We start from the raw sequence: 23,484 nt of genomic DNA on the forward strand, positions 1-23,484 counted from the left end.
CCCTGCTCCTTCCCTCTTAAGGGAGGGAGCTTAGCCCAGAGAGATGCCAAAGGAACATAAGTACTCAGTTTATTTGGAACTTGCTGTTGATTCCACATGAAGCAGACATGCAGGTAACTGGGTTTCATGAAGTCACAAATGTGGTGCACTGAAGATAAGCATCCACAAGCATCTCCTGACAAGATTATGAGGCATATGTATAAAGCAAGATTGTTCTCAGAATTTAATACTCCAATTTCAGAAGCAGTCCTGAAAATTGAGAAAAACATAAATCACACCAACAAGATTGTGTAACCCAAGTGCCTCAGTGGAATCCATAAGCCATTTACATTTTTGACTGACAAGAAGAAAGCTTGGTTTTATGCTGTTGTATTGGTTTGCCTGGGAACAAACAAATCAATAAGCAGTGACATTAGTTTCACTTTCAGTAGTCTATCTACTTGTTAGAATGTGCTTTTAAAACAATGAGATTGCTATATGATTTCATCTAAGAGGCATGTTTCAGAGATTATAATAAAATCTTCCATCACTAAAGAGACCTAAAAGAAAAAAACCTTAAAGCTGCGTTGAGTAGTGTTTAAAATAGCGTAGTTTCAATGCACATTAGAATAATATGACAGAAAACAATTCGAGAATCATAAACTGTTATAGTCTAAAAATATTTTTAAATTTAGAAGAGCATTTTACAGCTCTGATAAGAGATGTATATCCTGCATGTTTACCCCTTGTATTATAGTTTTAGGATATAAACTGCCAAGAAATTCAAAGTTAGAAGACACCTAATTTAGATGCTCAGGCCATCTTTGGAATGAATCCCACTAGCTGAAAGAAAGGCAGTTTCATATTTTGATGATATAAGGCATTAAAAAAGTCAGTTGAATTAAGGTCTGGTTTATCTTTAGTAAGAGGCAGACAAGTTCTATTTGGTACAAAAAGCCTTTCAGATAAATAAGAAAAGAGTGCCAAGTTCAGGAGTAATGAAGTTAGAATGCAGTTAAATAAAAGAATAAAAAAAATCAGGAACTAGCTCCTATGCAAAACTACCACTTTGTCTTTTAGAACAACCGTATCTTTGTAAAAGTTGTTGCAGGTGAAGCTAACATGGGATTATAGCTGAGGTCTGATCCCTTTCCCTTTCACTGCTACAAGAAACACACTAAGCAGTAAAAAAGCCACTTCCTATGGTATCCAGTAGGACTGGCACAGCTTTTTACTTGGCCGAGAATGTTTCCATAAGAAAGAAAGTATAATTTGAGAAGTCATCCTTTGTTTCCTTCCAACAGCTTAGGGGAAAGGAAAAAAAAAAAAAAAAAAAAAAGAAAAAAGGAAAAAAAAGCAGCATTTTTCCATCCATAGAATTTTCCTCAGGATTTTCAAAGGTACACTGAAAGCCATTAAGACTCTCAAAAGCACAAGGTTTTTAGTGGAATGATTCTGCTTCAACTCGAAGCACTGGGACAGCCCCAGTTCTATTAAACACATGAAATAACTATCAATTACAATTCCACACTTGTGATTTCAACTACAGGGCAGCCCCAAGCAATGAGAACACCTGAACTTTCACTTAAAAGTTATAAACAGGTTCCACACAGATTAAGAACATAGAGCAAAGCAAGATGCATTAAGAAGAGAATGTACAGTATTTGCTCCAGTTAACTGCAAAAGCAAGAATGGAAGTTACAAAGGGCACTGCATTATATTAATGGGCACCAGAATCTCCCTCTTCAATCAGAAAGATTTATTTAATAGAAACATTTCTATATATTGCACATGACTGCTGAAATTCAAGAGACACTCATCCATCAGTACAAAAGTAAAGTCTACTAAACATGCTTGTTAATGCACAGCAACACTTGCATAGCGACATATCCAATTTCTTCACAGACAATGTATGAGGTAAAAAACAAATCTCTAAGTTGTATATCCAACATAGTATCATAAAGAGACAATCTTTCCAGAAACACATTGGAAAAATATTCTTATTTTGAGAACTATTAACATGATGCATCTTTACACATTGCGTGCAGTGTTTCGATCAAGAAGCCTACAACTTCCAGACTTCCTCTTCTCTCTGCTGATCCAGTACTAACCTGCTGGTCATACAGCATTACAGTCACACCACATTTTAAAATGTTAGACACAACGAGCAGCTCTTTCACTAGCACCCAAGCACTGAAGCACAGAGTAGGGAATGGAAGAAGATTTATAGAAAAAAAAAAAGATTAAGAATACAAAAAACTTAAGACAGCAGTACATACTGAAATAGAAATGCCCATTTTAATACAAAAATGTTGTAGGTTACAGTCCAGATCCAATACAGAACTCTAGCACCCACATCCAATACTCCAATCTTGAAAAGCCTTCTTCAGAAGTTACCTGACCAGGAGACATAATCACTGTTTATGACCTTCATGTTTCTACAAATGCACAGAAACAGAATTTCTAGACACTCCCGTTGTCCAACTCAAATACCATCTCAGGAAGTCAGAACTTGATTTGCAACTAATGCCTTGATCTAGTAAATATTTTAAAGCCACATCTAAAGTTCCTACTGAAATTCAGTTTGACAAGCAAGTTACTACAGAGTACTGCTTTCCACAAGTATTATATTTGTATTTTCTTTAGAAATTTAATATTAAAAACAGAGGTAATGATTATGAAATGCAAGTCCAGAACATGACTCAGTAAGTCTGGAAAAAATAAACTACAAATATCTATTAACTCATGCTTCTGGACAGCTTTAAATAAAACTCATTTTCTGTATTTTGCAAACAATTGACAAGCTAATGGAAACAATAAAACAGATGAGCTTCCAACTACTTTAAGACCAGCTTGCAGGTCTTAAGACAAGAAATTTCCTATTTTCAAATATCTTGTGGAGGAGTATTTAGATGTATGTGAACCAGAAGTATGACTCAATCCTGGAGAACAACAATAAGATCAAATGACAGGGGGAAGAGGGGGGGGAAGGAAGAATCAACACTTTCAATAATTAAGAAATACTCTAACACAGAGCAGTTCTTTTGTTTCCTCAACAGATTTCAGGATTAAACAGGAACTGATTTCCTTAATTGATTACTTCACAAGTGCCCAAGGTGAAATTTCTTTAATGCTTCTGAAACATTTAGCTGTGGCTACACTCAGTAGTATTTTTTTTTTTAAATCAATACTGTCTGATGATCAGAGATCTGATTCATCAGCATAAATCTCGTATTTCCAATATTGCATGATGATAAAGACACTTAACAGCTGTAGTGACTTACATATTGTTTTGATTGTTCTAGATTCAAACCCAGAATCTAAAACTAGATTAGCAGTCAATGTCATTATCACATACAGAAAAGAAAGTGCATTTATACACATACAGACAATATAATGGTGCATCTCAGTTTTCCATCTCCATATCAAAAAGTTAACTGCTTCAAGAATATAACAGACCACATCCCTTTACTGTTCAAGGAACATCATTAAATTTGAGAATTAGCTCCACAGACCAACCAATGAAGCCTTGAATAACCAAATAAAAATATTCTGATCTCTGTAATTTCTTTTCCTTCACCCCTGCACCAAAAGAACTAGTCCTTTAGTTAGATACAAATAGAAGGTGCAAAAATTTTATCATAAAACTCACATGGGAAACACAAACTGTGTCATTTCTCCTTTAGGTACTAATGTTTCTTAGGTAAGTAGTCATTTCCATTGTTTCCCCTCTAATGTCCTCCTCCCTTTGCTACATTCTTAGAGCACAGGAATTTCTTTTGTATGTAGCATTACTAAAACTGTGAAAGCCTTGCTTGGAAAGCCAGTTTCAGTTGTCCTTCCTCCCCAGATATGATAAACTGATTCTCTAAAGATTTTAATGGATTATTTACATGTGCATGCCAACTTCTGTAGAAAAATATCTGATCTTATCAGCACACTTTATGTGCACACAAGTTCAATGGAAAGTTTATTTACTTCATTTAACTCTATACTAGATCCCTGAATGTTAATGACATTTTACATGAGTACTTATTTTCCGTGTCTTTTTCCTGCCATGGTCAACTTCAAAATACCACCTGCCACTCCATACAGCAATAGCACTGAAAAAAACCCCAAAGTTTACAATCCATTTTAGGAAAACACTAGTAGAATAACTGGATAATAGCAATTTCTGGGATTGATGAATCATAGAGATACCACTTCCCACCCACACCCTTTTTTTTTTTTTTAAAAAAAAAGAAAAAGTATAGATTTTTTTCTTGAATAAAAAAAAATTTAAAGACTCTGCAAGTAAGGTTATAGAAAGTAACACATACTGGGCAGCACTTATAATCTTCCTTCAAGTTGTTCTATGATTACCTGTGGTTTGTAACTTGTGCTCCCATCTGTTGGGGTTACTTTTGTTGTTTTAAAATATACAATGTATATGCAATAAAATAACATTTATCCTTTACAGGGAATGTCAACAACATTTTTTTTTTCTTTACAAAAGCAAGCTTTTATGCAGCTAGAAGAAACTATTCACTGTTATTTTATGGAAATAGGAATAGTTATGTTACTTGAAAACTTGTTTCTCAAAAAGGATTTGGAGACTGTAGGACAATTCAACATTTTTTTTCCTTTTCATTAATCTTAAAACTTCAAGCATAAGACTGATCCTCTTAGCAGTGCTTGAGGACCCATCCCTGCTTTCAAATACTGTGGCATCATGTCTTTACCAACACCCGGTTACAACTCCTTAATGCTTTCAAATCTGTGGTATTAATTGGTACCAAAAATGATGCTAGTGCATCAGCAGCTATCTAACAGCGAGCTCCTTAACAATACATCATTAATTTCTCTACATATTACTATACAAACAACTTCAACTAGAAACAAAATTAGACCATAAAGTACCATTGAAAGTTGTTTCCAAGGCACAGTCAGCTTGCTGTCAAATCTTGCCAAGTTTAGATGCAAGTACAGAATATGCTTTGGAGAAAGCATTTGTTTATCAATACATAGGTTTCTAAACAGTATTTGTGCTAACCAATAAAGAAAGCCATTAGCACTGGAATTTACACATGCTGAGTAAAAAAATAATACCATGATAAATATACCTCTATATTGCCAAGACTCAGTACAGATTGTAAAAAAAGAACAAAACCACCACACATAACCTAACACACCCTCTTCATTGGTATATGCCCACTCACTTGAAGGTAGAAGAGATATTGGAGGAAAATGGATGGGGATAACACCATGAAGAACCTAGCAGCATACTTTCATTTCCTACACAATATACAAAATAAAATTGTTTTCTATTAATTTCTCTTGGACACTAGAGACAAATGTTTAGCATGGAATGATATTAAGTGAAAAAGTATCCTTTTTAGAGAACTTTGCCAATGGGACAGGCAGAGGCCTCTCAGGAAGGCAGAGACTGAGGAACAACATCAGCAACAGGAGCTACAAGGTACCCCACAGAGTTTGTTTTAAACTGACAACTAAATGAGTCATCTTTACTGATGGTAATGATAGATGATTATTTCTAGTCAGTTATCAATTAAGTGTAGCTAGGGATTACAGGTAAAGGATTCCCTGGATTTTTTTTTTTCTTTTGACCCGTCATACAGTGCAGTATTTGATCAAACTAGTGTTTAGTATGTCAGCAGAAGCCTTTATCTCTTTACCACTAGATCAACTGAGGTTACATCTGCTGGATTACTTCAGGGAAAAGGCTAATGTGAAACAGACTACTCCGTATACAGATAGAAGAAAGTATTAAGCAGATGAAAAAACTGGAGTAAATTCAGAGTAAAGAGTCCAGTCCTATTCACTGATCCTTCCCTTTCCACTAAAAAAAGCACAGTATTTCCTTACAGTCTCTTGATAAAACACTGCAGCTGCATGTGTTATTATCAGGACTATCAAAGAAGCAAAGGCTGTCTCATAGCATCACACCTGGGTTACCATTAATCCCATTCCCCGTTTCTCCAGTTTTAAGATATCATACATCGATAGCAGAGAGAACATCTTTTGGAAAAGAAAGCTACTCCATAGCTGCTGCTTTCACTGAATCAACAGTACTCTGGGATACATTTTTAGATTACAATTTTACTTTTGATTTCCCTTCCACCCTGAGTTTCCCCATCACTGTGTTCTGAAGAAGGCAGCCTATTTTCCATCCTAATACCCACAAAGTTTCAATGATACTGTTCACCTGCTATTTTAGATTACACCTGGATCATAAGCTGACACAAAAAGTTGGTTAAAGGAAGTATATTGATTGAAAATAATGACTGAAATTTAATATGAATAATGGGTATGACAACAGTTACAGTTTCCTGTATGCACTGATACTTTCTAGCACATATGTTAAAAGCCACTAGAATGCAGTTGTATGTAATGACAGGTTGAACCATCTGGTACTGTCAAACATTTCTGATTAAAAAGTTAGTTTTTAACAGCTTTCAGATTTGTGCTGGAAGTCAGTCATAAGAAGTCACATTACTCCACTTAAAATGCACAGAAGACCACATTAGCATATTTCTTGTAGTTGCATAACAATCTTTTTTAAAAAGTTATTTGTCTCACTAATCACACTAACACGTACATCCAGAAAATTACTATTTGATAATCTTAAAAGAACCAAACTTGACTTGTCACATAACACATATGGAAGTAACAATATCTTTGAAATATGTGTCTTCTATAATTGTTTCCAGAAGAGACCTAAATAAAAGCTTAAGACATGACCTCATTCTGTAGTAAATAACTTAGATTTTAATACATGTAGGAAAAGGACTGCCTCTATCTTCAGGAGTAACATAAAAAGTTGCAACTTTTAATATCAAAACACTTGCACTATTTTCTGTGGAAATTATTCTGTAACTATATTACGGTGCAAAGTTACTGAAGAGCTCATTAGAAGAGACATACTGTGCCTTAAACCATAATACTGATCTTTTGCCAATGATCCTAGTGTTCCCAAAGGCCAAGTTTTAAAACATCAAATACATATAAAGGCTCTGAACAAGAGTCAACACCAAAATACACTGCTGGTAAAAAGATGCCTGAGCAGTATATATGTCAAGAGACATGCTTTTATGGAGCAAAAATGCTCCGTGCAAAATCACTGAGCTGCAGAGACAGTGTTCTGTAACGACCATCTAATACTTCAGCTGAGAAGTTTGAAGCTAGAGTTCTACTAGGACTGTAGATTTTGGAGCTAAGAAAAAAGACCCATAGACTCTTTGAGATTTTAAAATTTCTTTTACACTCTACAGAAAACACAGGTATAAGCTTCCTTAATTTCAACATGCTCCACTGCAGGGCAGTATGGGGATAGGGGGAAGAAAAAGGAAAGAAAAAAAAAAAAAAAAAAAAAAAAAAAAAAAAAAAAAATCAGTCTTACAGTCAGAGATTGCAATCACTGTCCTGAGACTCAAGTTAAACAGTGCTGATGGAATACTTCTACAATATATATGACAAGAATCATCAAACTTTTGACTGACACTTGAATGCACAAGACTACAAGTGCTTTAACTGTATGTACACTACAAAACAAAGCCATGTAGACATGTAAAGATGTGTCCATAGAAACACAGTGGACACAGATTCACATGGAAAAAATGTATTTTTTATAAAAAAATAAAGATAGGTCCAATTACAGTACATTACTAAAATCAATGCAACAGCATCTTAATGTATGAAGACATTATAACTAAGAAGTTAATTACTGAATTGTTGGAAAAACATGTCAGTAATAGATTAAATTTCCCTTTTCTCATTTCTCATCCCTGTTTTGAGACTTACCTATAAGTATTCAACATTCTAGATACAGGAATAATAAATATCAGAAAACTGTCAGTTTACTTGACTGAAAACTAAGTCTGCTTCATCAAAGTTGTGACTTCTTTGCTGTACTCACATTTCTTTCAAGTCTTAAGTTACAGTTTGTTCCATACAAAAATGACTTGTATTTGTGAAATGTTGCCCTAAACTGGTTAGAGCAAAGCATTAGGATGGCACAAAGTAAGCAGACTAAAGAACATTGTTTTGCTTTTCTTATTGGAAAGTATTTAACACTATTTTAAATATATACCCATGGAAGCACTAGGAAAAAAAAAAAATCTTTGACACTGTTCTTCCTTACCTCCCACTCTTTAGCAGCATCTTCAGTAGTAGATTCTTCACTAGTTTCAGGCTCTTCCTTCTTTTTTACCACTATAAATCCAGGTTCCCGAACAGATTCCCCAGTGTCTTCTGCATATATCTCTGGACTCCACTGGATAAAGAAGACATACAAGTGATCTGTCCTAGAGAAGTCAAGTAATGATACAGAAAAAGAAAATAAGGTAAGTTTGTGATCTTTTGGGACATGTCTAATAATTAAGTATTTAAGGTTAAAATGAAAATACTTACTATTTCATGTTTTACTAAATATTAAGATACAGTTGAAAAAAGCTATTTAGCTGGGTTTTTTTTCTTAATTATATGAAGCAGACACTGGAGGAAAAAGAGGAATCAAGTTGGCAACTAACTAGCTGAGTTTTCATATAAAAGTAAGGCCCTTCAACCACTTTTGTCCCACTGAAAACCTCTGTTTACATTCGAAATAACTTCTAAAATAAAACACAAAGATAAATTTTTTTATAAAAAGATACATAAAAACATAAACAAAATTGCAATTTAAAAATGTCTGCCTGTCTGTTTTCCTCATCCATGAAGACGAGCTGAACACTCCAAAGGCACATAACCAAAACTACAGACTTTGAGAATTACTATAGATAAGAGGAAATAAGTGGAGACCAGTGAGTGGTGTTCCTTAGGGGTCAGAATTAGGACCAATGTTCAACATATTCGCTGGCGACAGGGACAGTGGGATTGAGTGCACCCTCAGCAAGTCTGCTGATAACACCCTGGAGGGAAGGGATGTGCCATCCAGAGGGACCTTGAGAGGCTTGAGAGATGGGCCTGTACAAACCTCATGAAGTTCAACAAGGCCAAGTGCAAGGTCCTGCACACAGGTCGAGGCAATCCCAAGCTCAAATACAGGCTGTGCAGAGAATGGATTGAAAACATCCCTGAGAAGGAGGACTTAGAGGTGTTGGTGGACGAGAAGCTCAACAGAATTGAGCAATGTGCATTTGCAACCCAGAAAGCCAACCATATCCTGGGGTTCATCAACGGAAGTGTGGCCAACAGGTTGGGTGAGATGATTCTCCTCCTCTATGCCACTCTCATGACACCCCAACCTGGAGTACTGCATTCAGCTCTGGGACCCCAGCATAAGAAGGGTGTGGACCTGTTGGAGCAAGTCCAGAGGAGGCCACAAAGATGATCAGGGGGCTGGAGCACCTCCCCTGTGAGGACAGGCTGAAAGAGTTGGCGTTGTTCAGCCTGGAGAAGAGAAGGCTCTGGGAAGACCTTACAGCAGCCTTGCAGTAGCTAAAGGGACCTACAAGAAAGACGGAGAGGGACTTTTTACATGTGTAGGTAGTGCTAGGACAAAGGGTAATGGCTTTAAACCGAAAGATGATAGATTTAGATTAGATGGAAATAAGAAATTCCTTCCTGTGTTGGTGGTGAGACACCGGCACAGGTTGCCGAGAGAAACTGTGGCTGCCCCCTCCCTGGCAGTGTTCAAGGCCAGGTTGGACGGGGCTTTGAGCAACCTGGGCTAGTGGAAGGTGTCCCTGACCATGGCAGGCAGTGTGGAACTAGATGATCTTTAAGGTCCCTTCCAAATCAAAACACTGATTTTATGAAATAAGGCTGAAAGTGTGCACATATATGTATATATACAAAGTTACCTCCTGTTGAGGTATCTGCCACAAATGCCATGGTTCTCCAGTTTGGAAGAACAAAAAGCCCAAATTCTCAGAAAATGGTTATTTAGAATCCTAATAGATGTCAGTCTATACTTTGTATAGTATAGAAATATACTTTGTATAGTATACAGATACTATATTTGCCACAGTTACCTAGTTGGCACAACTGGCATTAACAAATAGATAACAACAAGCCATTATTACTTTAAAGGAAAATTGAAAGATAGCTTTTAATCATTTGCACAACTTGTTTTAAGTATCAGGGCAAAAACTCATACTAGGATTAAGTTTTAACTATTTATGAAACTAATTACAAAATCAGAAAATGGTTATTTAGAATCCTAATAGATGTCAGTCTATACTGTTTAAGCATTTCCTGTAGGTGCACAGATGAAGCATTTAGAAAGAGGACACAATTAATCCACTAGTATTGCTTCATCATGGAAAAGACAACTTTAGAGCTAGAGCTTTATGGCTCAGGTTAACAAGAGTGTGAATTTTCCTTGTGTTTCTTCAGAGATACTACAGTGAATCTGCATGCTGGATTAGCATGAAGAACAGTATTTGGATCCCCCCCTTACTAAACCCTTGCAAAACTGAATACTGGAAGAACCTCAAGAGATACAGAGCAGTGTCTCTCAAAACTGCAGATATAGTTTTCACGTGCTTCTGTGTCTACAGTGATACAGCACACAGGTGTGTAATAACAGTCTCTGAACAGGGTCAGTTATTCAAATTCACCCTTGTTAAAATTAAGGTTCCTGGATAACATTGATGAAAGGGAAAAAAAAAAGACAAATCTTGCTCTGAAAGTAAGAGAATAAAACATTTCAGATGCATAAGGCTAGATACGTTCTACGACAAAGAATAAGAAGCTGCAAACTCCTCATGCACTGAACAAGGTATCAATTTTGAAGAATTACACATAGGAAAATGAAAAGAGATAATCCTGATTTTAACTTCTTAAAAACTTGAAATTATGTATAATTATAGCAGTTAAAGTAAATAAAACAATGTTTAAGGAACTCCAAGACACTCCCTAGACTGGCTCATTTGAGATTAAGAATACTGAAATAATGCAAATTTGTCAGATACCTACTTTTTCAATTTCTTACCATCAGGAGACAAAGCTAACTGGGTTGACAAATATTTTGACCTATGGAGAGTACCACTTAGCAAGGTTAACACTGAATTAAGAAAACAAACACTAACACCACATGTAGCTTTTTGTGCTAGGACACACATTGGACAGATAAAGAACAGATTACTAATTCCCCATGCAGACAGAGAAAAACCCTTCATAGGCGGACTAATTTCCAAGATCAGATACGGACTGTAAATTAAGAACTATTTCTTCTGAAATAGGTAGTAATCTCTGCTTTATGCTGAAGATAAGCACGTGCTCTACTACATTAGAAAATGAGCCAAAGAGACAGTATTAATTTTCATCAGCTGACCTAGACATCATTGCCACATGTGAAACATTTATCTGTTTTCAAATGAATTATGGTACGAACAGAACAAAAAAATTGGAGTTGAATGTAACCACAAGAGATCACCTGGCCCAGACAGGATTAGCTATACCGGATTGACAGGCATTTGTCTCAAGAAACTGCATAACCTCCACCACCTAGGGGTCACAGGGATTATGTTTAAAAGCAGGTTAGTGATGTGCTAGTAGACTCCATCCTCCTGGTTGAAAGACTCAAATATTTTGATGTAGTTTCAGCCCATTATACATCTCCATTCACAGTGGACACAAAAAAAGAGAGTACTGCCTTTCTTCTGGAATCCAGCATTTAAGTATGAAATGATTTTATGTTTGTAATCCACCTTTTCTCCTTTAGATTAAAGAACCCCACTTACTTCTAATTTTCTTTACATGTTACACTTTCTAGGCATTAATTAGTCTTGCTGTTTTCCTCTGGACTCTCTCCAATTGATCCATATCTGTCCTCAACTGCAGTACCCCAGCTGGACATTCTATGCCATTCAGCTCAAAAGAAAAGATGGAAAAGTGACTTGATCATTGTGTGTAGGTATTTATACAAGGTGATAGCTGGTAGGTTTTGTTGCTGTTTCTTTCTTTTTACCCCCCCTCTTCTGACAAGGTTATAATAATCACCAATACCCCCCAAAATCACATTCAACTTGAAAATAAGTCACAGTTTCCTAGCAGTAAAGATCATTTAAAAATTCAACACTGTACCAGTGAGTGAGCACGGATATCTCTGTCTTTGAATCCCTGCAAAAAATTTATATATTTTTCCATTAGATACGTTTTCCACAAAACTTGGAAAAGTTTTGTGTTCCATGTATGAAGATAAGACAAAAGAACCCCAGCTAGCTCTTCTGAATTTAGAGCTTCAAGAAGTAGAGAGAGTTTTTAGAAAATTTCCAAATAATGGGAAGCACAGATAATGACAATAAACAATTTGTTGCAGAACTCACTTCCTTCACCAGACACCACTTACTTGAATCCTTCTTTCATTATTCACTTGTTACAAACACTAGCCAAAATAAGAAACCATGAGAAACTACTGGCTGAACCTGGAACTAACTCAAGTAAATCAGTAAAAATTCAGCATGGTTAATGAGGTATTCCAGTATTAAGTACAAGCCAATCATTAATACCCTCAGCTGTTGACCGTTTTTTGTGTTGCTTTGCAGACACTGTCACTGAAAAGTTTTGCATGGTGATGAAGAAAAATAAAAGGTCAAAGACCTATTAGGGTTTGATTTTTATAGTCAACCTCCTTCTTACCTTTCCTGTGGAACAGCAAACCAGTACTCATGTTTTTTATCCCTCTGTGCATACTGTTGCATTGATGCACTTGCTTGCGAAACAAATGTTTTTCTCATGGGTTTTCCAACCCTGAGACGCAGAAACTTGTGAGATCGATGTCGTCTTTTCTCTTTTGTAAAAGAAAAACCTATTAGTAAAGAAAAAGTAAGCTATCCACAATGTACAACAGAGCTTAACAAAATTGTTAGTCAATACAGGTACACAGGATGTATATATACATATGTAATAGGAGATGAGCTAACATAGGTAGTAATAATTACCTGTCCTTTTTGTTACATAAATTGCATCAGAAGAATTAACTTCAGAGTAGAACACATTTGAATAATTCTAACATTCATTTCTGCTTCCAACCTCAGATCACAACAGTCTTTCATCCATGCTTGAAAGTATTTCAGAAGGTATTCTCAATGCATATCCCTCAACACTGCACCAGATATCCCTCCCACTGTTAAAAAGATACTCCATATACATGCAAAAAGATACAGTGTTAAATAAGTACTTAGGCCTTACTCACATACGTTCATTAGTTACTTTTAATTTTTAAAAGTTCTGGCACTACTATAGAGGATTGAGATAGTTAACAAATTAAAATTCATATCAAACACTTCAAAGGTATGAGGGTGAATTATACTGGATGCTGTTGGTATGGATTTTTTCCCTCCAGCAGTGTATTTAGCTGAATTTATAGAATTATATGATTACCCTCAAGGTCTGGATTGTCAAATCAGCACAAGGTAAAGGAAGATGCCTTTCAAAAATTATTTCTAGATTAATTGCCCAAATCCTTGAAAGTCACAACAGGCTCTTTAAAGCAAGGAAGGATAATACAAATTTAAAAGTTCTTATGATCAGCGATGACAACAAAAGATTTAGCCTACCTCTGGTGTTACATGTACATACAGAGCTCCAATTTCCTAGGACACTCATCTTTTCTTTACAGCTGAAGCTCTCCTTCAGTCTCTATGTAGACTACAGATACACTAAGCACAAAAAACATCACCTTCTTGATCTATAAACATCTCTACTGTATTTTTTTCTCAATCAGATTTTCACCATAAAAGTCTGGATAGCATTGTTCCACAAAAATGCTTTTTTCAGTAAATATTTAAATGTGTGCCTCCTAATTTTCAGTTACAATATTTTAAAATTATATCTGCAGTATATAGTATGGTACAAATAGTCATAATATCCATGATTTAGACGTAGTTTATATATCTGTAACCTCAAATGTAAATTGTCAGATCAAACACCCAAGACAAAGAGAACCCAAAACAAACAAAAAACTCTCTTTCATAGGACTGGCACACAAAAGTTGTGGCAGTAATAAATAAGAATTCTTAAAATGATCTGATATTTGGAATTTTGGTTCTTCAGATACAGCAGTCTAGAACTTCTCTGAAACAGACAGAGAAGTGGGATTTGTACCATAACTTAAAAAGGAAAATGAGCGAGAATTAGTTCTGGCTAGCAGAGAGAACAAAACCAAACAACTTAGCCCTGCCCCCAGATCTCAAAAGGACTATTTAAGATGCTCTTTTTCTTGCTATGTTCTCCAATATATTTTGATACATTTGATACAGAATTCATCAGAAAAAAAAGACTTTAGCAATGGCTATTGTATGTCATGCTTTTTCTTCCTTAGAATCTTGGCCAATATCCAGCTAACTAAGCAGCAAACAGACATGTTATCTTTAATGAGATTTCAGCTTGTTTATATATACACAAAACTATAGACCAGTGTAACTTCTCCAAAGTATCAACTGCATTTAGCTTTTATTTCAGTCCAGTGGTTAAATGTGTCTGTAAAAATAGGAGAATATAAGAGTCTCCTGGGTAAAAAAAAAATTCCTTCCAAGGGAGGCCTTTTTAGCTATTCTAGACTACTCAGTTACCAACTTGCATTGCATCACCTGTTCAACATTCAAGACAAACAGATCATTAATACCAAACTTGAAAACATCTGACCTCTGTGAAGATCAACAAAAGGTAGTTTCCAAAATCTAGACACTCTAAACTACCACAAAAGAAAAGAAAGTCAACTCAGTCAGTCCATCAGTCCACTCAGTCCAGTCAGCCAACTAAGTCTTGTGCAGGAGATAAAGACCTATCTAGGTAACTTAATGATACAAGACTTATAGTATGACTACTTCAGAGTTTTTGACCAGTAGACAGGATATTAGTATTTACAGTGCCTCAATTTTTTTAATGACCTAGTGGTTTTTAGTGATCTACTGTTAATAGACCTATCATATTTACTCTTTTGGGACCTTCAAGAGTTAAGCAATAGATCTATGCTTTTACCTTGGCTCTATTTAAACTTGCCTGTAGACAAAGCCAGTAGAAGCTTCACCAAATCTATTTAGATTGAGAAGTACTAATAATTTAGTTTTATTTGCATTCTACTAATATAACATGCAAACGTAAGAAACATACAATAATTCCAACTGAAGTCATCAGCACAAATCTAAAAAATTATTATTTAAAAATTATTTTTCTTCCTAATTTAACTCCACAACCTTCAGTGAGGCTGTAAGACCACATGCAGAAGGTTTCTAGCCAATACCCCTCTGTGACTGTATACAGACACTTATTTTGATTAGTAAGTACATATTCTGTGACTGTATGCATGAAAAACATGCAGTGTTACTCAATGATACAATCTTTTAGGAAACGAAAAATAAAGCATCTAATACAACTGACTTACAAATAATATTTAATTATTAAAAAAAAAGTGGCAACTGTCACAAAGAACACTTGTGCTTACATTTTCTAAGTCACAACTGGCAACTACTGCTAGCTGACATTTTTGTCAGAGGATTTCCTCCAAGATTTTGGCATAAAATCCAAAATTATCACAGAACAATACAACTATTAATCTGCTTCGAATTTCAAAGTTCAGTTACTTTCTCAACAGAAGGAGAAAAAAAAACCCCAAACTATATCAGATCCTGAAGTTGAATTTGTCAACTGAAGAATATACCTCTATTCAACACAACCTCAACTTTCAGTTATTAAATTAAACAATCTCACCTTCAAATGCACTTCACGTATAATCTTTTAGTTTGTGACAGACAGATGTTTTCTTTCTAGCCCCCCAAATATTGCACAATTAAAACAATTAATTTCTCTCCATTATTAAAATGGCAAGGTATCAGAGAGCGACATATGAATTTTTTAGAAAGCAAAATCAAACACATACAGAAACATCTTTAAGGATATGACTTCTTTTTTTATTTGAATTGAGTAACTTCAATAGACTTCCAACTAACAATTCTAAGGCCTGATCTTTGCAGAAGAGTCAAGGTAATTGAGAAATAAGCCTAGCTGTTCCCCATATTCATAGCAGTAGTTTCTTACCACCTAGCTCTTATTTATCCTGAGATATGGGGGTTTTTGTGTGCTCAACCTTGTTCTATTCAGCACAAAAGTATGACAAGATGTCAGTGAAACAAAGTTCTGAAAGTATCAGTGTTAAGCCTCCAGTGTTTATTGTTCAAGTCATAAAACTTAATCACAAGGTAGACATGCTATAAGATGAAATAAATTCCCTGAAATTCATCCTTACACACGTACAGTAGGACCAAAATTTAATTGACTGCTAAGGTAAATTTTTAATTTTGAGCTCTACAGTGACTGTCATGGATCTAATTTTACAGGCTCATTTAAATCTCTCGTACAAAGATACTGTATTTTAATACAATCATAAATGTGACAAAAAATGACAGTAAAAAAAGTGTTCATGTTTTCAGTTACCTGAGAATATTCTATATAAACTATAACTCAAGTATATCTTCAAGCCAATGAGAAGTATAAGCAACATATAGGGACATGTGTTCTACAGAATGAAAAACCATGAAAATTCTGATGAGTTGAGGGAGATACATTGTAAGTCTGAAGCCTAACATACAAATATCAACTTACCTTCTAATTGCCCATCTCCTGCAGTTACAGTTTTCTGACTAATTGCTCTTTGTGAATCCTGTTGCATGTTTTCTCTTTGTTGTTTGGTTTGTTGCATAGTGTGAGTCTTCCAGAGTTTGCGGAGTTCCTCAACTTCTGTCTCAGAGTCTTGCGTTCGCTCTCTCACTAGTTTTCCTTTGCTAGTTGTCTCCTTCTCAGATTCAGTGGTATCTTCACAACATGGACATTCCTCTCCTGCCTTACTCTCTCCTGGTTCTTTTCCTAGTGAGGAATCTTGATTGTTGCCCACTTTCTCTTTATCATGTTCTTCACTACCATGTGATCCTTGCAAAGGCTGCTGGAGGACATATGCAACATTTTCACCAGGTTCTTGTCCCTCCTTTAGAGACATTTCAGCACTTTCTGAACCTAAGCTGTGAGTACCAAACTGTTTAACATTTACAACCATTTCGGCACTAGGTTTTAAGTCACTGGCAGCTTCATTTGAGTCTGAAGTGATCGTTAAACATTCAGCACTAGTCTGGTTTATTGTTTTGACAGATTCTGATGATGCTCCAGAAGATTTGTCTTGTCGAAGCTCATCTGAAGAAACAAGTTCCTCATGTATTGGAGAGAGTTCTGATTCTGTGAAGACATCTTCTGAAAGAGACTCCTCTGTGCTCCTTGGGGCAGTACTAGCACTGTCGTTGCCTGTATCCCGAACCCTGGAATCCATTTCATCTGTATTGCTCTTTGCAACCTTCTTGGAATGGCAAAGCTCCCTTACAGACAGCTGTTCTACATCTCTGTTGAACAAATAAGAATGTTATAAGCAGGTGATTTTTCCATCAAGCTCTTTTCTTTACTAAGTTTTGTTTAATGTAGAAAAAAATTTTAGGGTGCTATAAAAAAGCCACCAAACAGAACCAAACCCCCAAAACTAAAATCAACTTAATCCAGAGCATCAGCTATAAGAAACCAGCATAAAATATATTCTTGTAACAGTAAGCTTATGGCAGACCTTTTGCCTGCATGACACTGATTTCCCAACTTCAGGACATTACTTTGCAAGTAGAAGCTCTACTATAAAGCCAACAGGATTGTTTGAGATGCTTACAGTGTAAAAATAAAAAACAGGAAAAACAACAAAAAGCTACACATAACCATAATATCTAAAGATGGAAACCCTCCAAAATCCTTTAAGATTTGTCTACTAAAAACACCAGTACAATTGTATAGTCCTATCTGACTCTATTATGAAGCTGACACCTAGCTCAGTGGTAAACGAATGGCAGAAATCATTTGGTCTAATATTAACTATCTAAGCTGGTCAATGCAGAACAGCAGGAACCATCAAGTAGATGGTAGAGGCCCATGGGAAATACCTAACAGTGATTAGTGTCTTCACCAGTCAGGTACCTAACTTTGAGGATACCACTGTTAGTCAAAATAAATCCCAAACTACTTCATACAACTGAGCAAATTAAAGAGCAGGCATCAAATGTTCATAACTAATGTAAGAAAAAAGAAAGCATAAAATAACTTAATTTCCCCAAAGGAAATAATCTTATTCAAACCTGCCTTTCAAAATAAGCTAACCAGAATTTCTACGAGTTTCAGAAGAGGAGGACTACAAGGGAACCGTAAACATGTTAGAACTATAAAGTAACTTAATGATGCAAAACTCACAGTATGACTGAACTATAACTACATGACTCAAGCTTTTCAAGTGTTGTCAAAAAACCTGAGCAGTACAGTCTTCATAAATTTCTCATGTTTAAACATACTTTTGGCTAGAGTTCTCAATGCCAACACCCTTGCTACCACAAGCACACTATATCTTCTATCACCTATGTCAAATACTTTTAAGAAGCTCATACCTTAATTCTCTCACCTTGAAGAAGGATAAATCCACTCCACATTTCTACAAAACTTTTTATTCAGTTAGGTTATATTACTGACATTACTGAGACATCACAAAAATTCAGGATGTTTGCAAAGAATAAGCATCCTCTTATCCAAGTGTTAACATGAAGCTGATATTAAGCTTGTGTTGATGTCTAATTCTGCTTACAAAGTTCAGTTCAAGATTTATCACCTTCTAAGCCTGGGGTATTACCTTAATTTTTCAGGATTATGCTAGTGATAGGTGTTTTTTGACAAGTACAAACTATGGTTCATGAAGTCTGTGAAAAATCTCCATATTTTCAGATATAATTTTTTCCTGTTTCAGCATAGATTGTGGTTTATATATAGAAAACATATAAAATGAAACTGCAGTTTTAAGCAGCAAAGAATCCATCAGTTTTGTGATCAGTTTCCAATATATCAGTAATCTTCAGTATTCAGATTGTTTTTCCAAGTTTAAACAGGTTTGACAGTTGGCAAAATTGGGATAGGAAGAGGGTTCATTATAACAGTGGAATATTAAGAAAAAAAAAAACAAAACAAAAAACCGAATAGTGGGAAAATGTGATTTAAGTCTCAAATACCGTGAGACACACAGGTCTTGTCAGATCTAGATGTAGCTGTTGGGAATTCTGGTTACCAAATTAGGAAATTCAAATTTTATTTTCCCCGAGATTTACAAACATTCCTCAAATTTTGATAAGATTAAGGCACAAAAATGCTGGGATCAAAGAAAACACAAGAAGTTAGTATTCCATGTAATAGTTTATAAAGTTGACAAGAAAGATGAATCAAATTGGACATACAGAGCTCTGAACACACAGTGTGACCTTTTATTATTAGACAGGTTTTCATCCAATATGAATTTATATTGTAAACAAAACAAACCAAAAAATGCTACAAGAGCACAAAAGTCAACAAGGCATGGAAGGTAAATTTGTAAGTCATTAAGAAACTAAACATGCTAGGAAAAAGACTTGTTTTGCAACTGCACTATTATGATTCAAACAGGTAAATTAAAAAGGATCATCTAATTTTCATAATTTCATTACTTGCACTATGCATCAACTGACCTAGGAACTACAAGAAACTTTTTAAAACTATCTGGAAAATAAACTTCCAGAAAGCAATCACGCTGAAGGCACCAGCATTCTACATCAAAAGCCCCCAAAGTACTACTACTATAGTAATACAAACATTAGTTGCTCTTTCAAGAAACACATTTCTTCAGGCAGGAAACAAAACCATGACAAGATATCAGTTTAATACTAGGTCTCTGCTGTATCTGAGCTTAAAAATGGTACAAGACAAGTTATTTCTTCTGGGTGTCCAGATATTTAAGATTATCAAGAAAGATGTGCTTAGCATATTACCTGCAAGAACTGTAAAAAGGCATTTTTTTGCGTTACTGAGTATCTTTACACCTTGCTTAAAATGGTTGCATTTTTCAAGAGTTGCACATAAGGCAAACAGCTTTATTCTCTCATACATACAGACAACTCTACCTTGGTTAAGGAGTCCACTTATCTGAAGTTAGATAGTCAAGGTAGTCTGCAAATGTTTGTGCTTTATAGGCTGTGATAGGTAAAGGTGACATGATTCTTTTAAAGTGTTAAAATACTTTTTGGGTTTAATGTTAGAATTTATCCTATTTCTGAGGACAGTCTAAAAACTGGGCAACAGAATGAAACAAAGATCTTCCATAATGCTGTTTAAAGTCACTTTTAAATGACCACCATGCCAAACAGCAGTGATTAAAGATCACTGACCAAAATCCACTCTGTTCACCCAAACAAGGTTGCACCCAAAGGCAAATATGCAGTTCCTCCCCTAGCCAGAAAGGGAAAAAAAATATACTCTTAATTCCATAAAAATATAAACAAATCTCAGAAAATTAGTCTTATGACAGTTTATCAAAGCAACAAGAGTTTGAGAAGCAAGTGGAAGACAGTAAACAAAGATTGTTAAAGCTGTTTAAGTTGGAATTCTCTATTCTGTATATCAGTTTTTAGATTACTGAAAAAATCAGACACATCTGTTACTGTTTTCATAGTGGGGAAGTGGCAAAGGAAGTGGTGTGGTACCTCTTGCTATGCACCGATTTTTAAAAGAGGCTACTGGAGAAAATTAAAATCCATATAAATGGAAGAGGATTTATTCTATGTAGTATGTGAGAACTTAAGGTAAAGCATGTTCTCAAGGATCTTTTCCAAGTCAATCTTTGATGTTCTTAAAGGAAAACAAAAGAAAATGGGTTTGATAGTTTTGTATGGTCAGCAATATGGCTAAAATTCATATTTACTCAATGCTTTATAAATACTATTCTATCTTACATGGTTAATGAATCCTTAATTTTGCTGTCCACAATTTCCTTATACAGAGCAGCTGACATCACTTCTTCCATTGGACACATGATGCCATACTCTTCACAGCCGTTCTCTTGGACCAGAGGATCCATTTTATGAGGATCAAACATTATATTATTTGGAGTCACTAGCAGCACACCATTGACCGTACCCTAAAATGAGAGGGAAAAGAAGTGGTAAATTTTCTCCTTTGTATTTAAGCTTACTCTCTGTTTTTTCTAGGAAAAAGTGTTTTCTAATTTGTTTTTAAAGCATATTTATATTTAAGCAACTTTATACAGTTTCTTGTGTTTTGCAGTCATCTAGAAACAACCATTTTTCTAGGGAAGCAAATTAATGCCACCTACTTTCCCAAAAGAAAACAGTTTTGTTCCTCACAACTACTTAAGCGTAAAAAAAAAAAAAAAAAAAAAAAAAAAAAAAGAAAAAAAAGGAGAAACCCTTTCATCCTAAAGGATATGCTGGGCAGCCTCTCTGAGGTAAAGATACATCCTTCCCAGATAACCACAGGGCTTATTGCTAGTTTTGCAAGAAACTTCACGCGTTGTCTAAAACCTGACTCAATGCTTCTCACTTTCTACTTTTTAATTAGAGAGAAAAAAAGAGAAAGGTCTTCAAAAACTGTCATTTATCTTAATCTTCTTTAAACAAAACCAACAGCAGTATCCAATACATGTTATCCTAATTTATGGACCTGATGACTGATTGGACAAATACATTTAAAGAATGAAACTGGATTAAAAATATTAACAATTCTTAAAGATGCAGCTGCATCAAGATGCAGCTTTGGATGGATTTAATCACAATGATACTGCTGCAGTACATGAATACAATTAGATTTTAAACTCCTAGTATGAAAAAGTTTAAAGAAAGATTATATACTATGAGGTGTAGGGTTCTTACACAATACAGGTACCAATTCACAATATGTTGATTTTTTTTTTTTAAACGTTAGTAACACATGCAAATACCACCAATTGCCTGCTAAAGAAACTCATTAATCTGTTAGAATGGTAGAGTTTGAGCTAAAACTATGAACTGGAGGAAATCAAGCTTTAAACTATGATAGTGATTCTTCACAGTTACAGATCTTGAATCCTAAGGACTTTACAAATTTAGAAAGACATTCAAAACTTTTGTGCAAGTTTCACCGGTGCTGCTGAAGCCTATCAGGAATTGAATAAATATCCAGTTCACTGATAAAATGTTCACAGTAATTACAAACATTGTGTACTGGGGGTGATTGAATGTTTTCAGTTTTGTTTTAAGACATATCAGCACAGCATGAAATATAACTACAATCCTTCCCATTTCCATTAATTTGTTCCCAGCACTGTGATGGTTGATGACCTTCACAGGAGAAAAAAAAAAGATGCCATATAGTGAGCAGAAAATTCCAAGTTACAAAAAAAAAAAAAAAAAAAAAAAAATCAAACCAAAACCAGTATTAAAGTCTACAGCAATGACAAATGGTATCACTATTACAGAAAAATAAAGACAGTCTCAAAAGCAGCTCAAGCATCTGTACTTAAGTCCTCTTAATTGTTCAGTGCCTAATCAGGTTTTATACATGCCTTTTGGAGTACAAAGACTTTTAATTCAGCAGAAACTATTTACATAATTCCAAGGTGGTTAAGACACTGAAACAAAATTGTCACTAGCATTTCCTTGCCGGCACTGTATTTTGGAAACAAGACTTCAAAGGTGCAAAAAAGGAACTCTAAGTGGATGACCATCAACAAAATCTACATTTGGACTGCAAATGTCAATGAGTCTACTCAGAACAATTGTTTCTCTTTAAACTAGTACAACATCAGTAAATTCAGTATATAATGCAAATAAGCAGCTTCATTTCTAAATCTGAGCTTTTCCATTAATGAACCACACGTGAAAGTGGACTTCTATTAATGTTCTCCAGATCTGATCCAGAGAAGTCAAGGCCACAGACTTGACGGTAATTGGACTAGATGACTGTTGTAGGTCCCTTCCAACTGAAATATTCTATACTATTCTTTCACTGCCCCTATGTTGCATGTGGATCTTCATAACAGTCAAGGCCAGAGAGACAAAAAAACCTCCACAACAGTAAGGCTGTATGACTCATCTAGCTGAAGGATTTAAATGTTCAACACGAACTTCTAAAATTATGTGTTACTCAATAGAAGCAAACCATAAAATCAAGTTTATTGAATGAAGAACTCTTCATTTCCAGGCTAAGATTTTGTCTTCTTTTGTTCACCATTTCATGAACCTTCCTTGATAAATTAACTACACAGGAAATGCTGAATTTTTGAGGCAATAAAAGGAGATGACATTTTTCTATCAAGGTGTGAACTGTCACAACTGACATATCACCCATGTCAAGAAGGTCCCTGGTTTTATTTAACAAGCAAAACCCAATGCTTTAACTGTGCTCTCAAAAGCAAGTTAAAAGACTGCTTTCTGCTGGCAGTCCAAGTCAAAAGTTGATAAAATACTCTTTAATCGCAAAATAAGTTAAAAGTTTCATAAGTCAATTTTACATTGTTTATCTGAACCCTAGAGAGTCACAACGTTAAAATACTGTGTCTGAAGAACCAGTTACACATTTCAGATATCTTGTTTCAGCCTCATTTTTAGCAATTCAGCAAATACCAACTTACTTCTCCCAAACTCCACAGGCCAGGCTTGTCAGTATTGTAAAGAAATGTCATAATATCCACGACAA

At 35.2% G+C, this 23,484-nt stretch overlaps 1 protein-coding gene across 11 annotated transcripts in view; it reads right to left on the reverse strand.

Annotated features, from left to right (window-relative positions):
- Nucleotides 1-23,484, reverse strand: part of OXR1 (oxidation resistance 1) — a 291,991-nt gene that overhangs the window by 27,252 nt on the left and 241,255 nt on the right. For 9 of the 11 annotated variants that reach the window (XM_074898538.1, XM_074898537.1, XM_074898543.1 and 6 more), the window contains 4 exons: nucleotides 20,745-20,929; nucleotides 16,525-17,309; nucleotides 12,562-12,730; nucleotides 8,120-8,282 (listed from right to left, as the gene is read on the reverse strand). In XM_074898538.1, coding sequence (XP_074754639.1) covers nucleotides 8,120-8,282; nucleotides 12,562-12,730; nucleotides 16,525-17,309; nucleotides 20,745-20,929 — 1,302 coding nt within the window. Of the gene's footprint in view, nucleotides 1-8,119; nucleotides 8,283-12,561; nucleotides 12,731-16,524; nucleotides 17,310-18,601; nucleotides 18,605-20,744; nucleotides 20,930-23,484 lie in introns of all 11 variants that reach the window. The other 2 variants (XM_074898545.1, XM_074898536.1) reach the window with 2 other exon arrangements.

The sequence above is a fragment of the Athene noctua genome, chromosome 2 (genome assembly GCF_965140245.1).
Source record: "Athene noctua chromosome 2, bAthNoc1.hap1.1, whole genome shotgun sequence".
Taxonomy (NCBI): domain Eukaryota; kingdom Metazoa; phylum Chordata; class Aves; order Strigiformes; family Strigidae; genus Athene; species Athene noctua.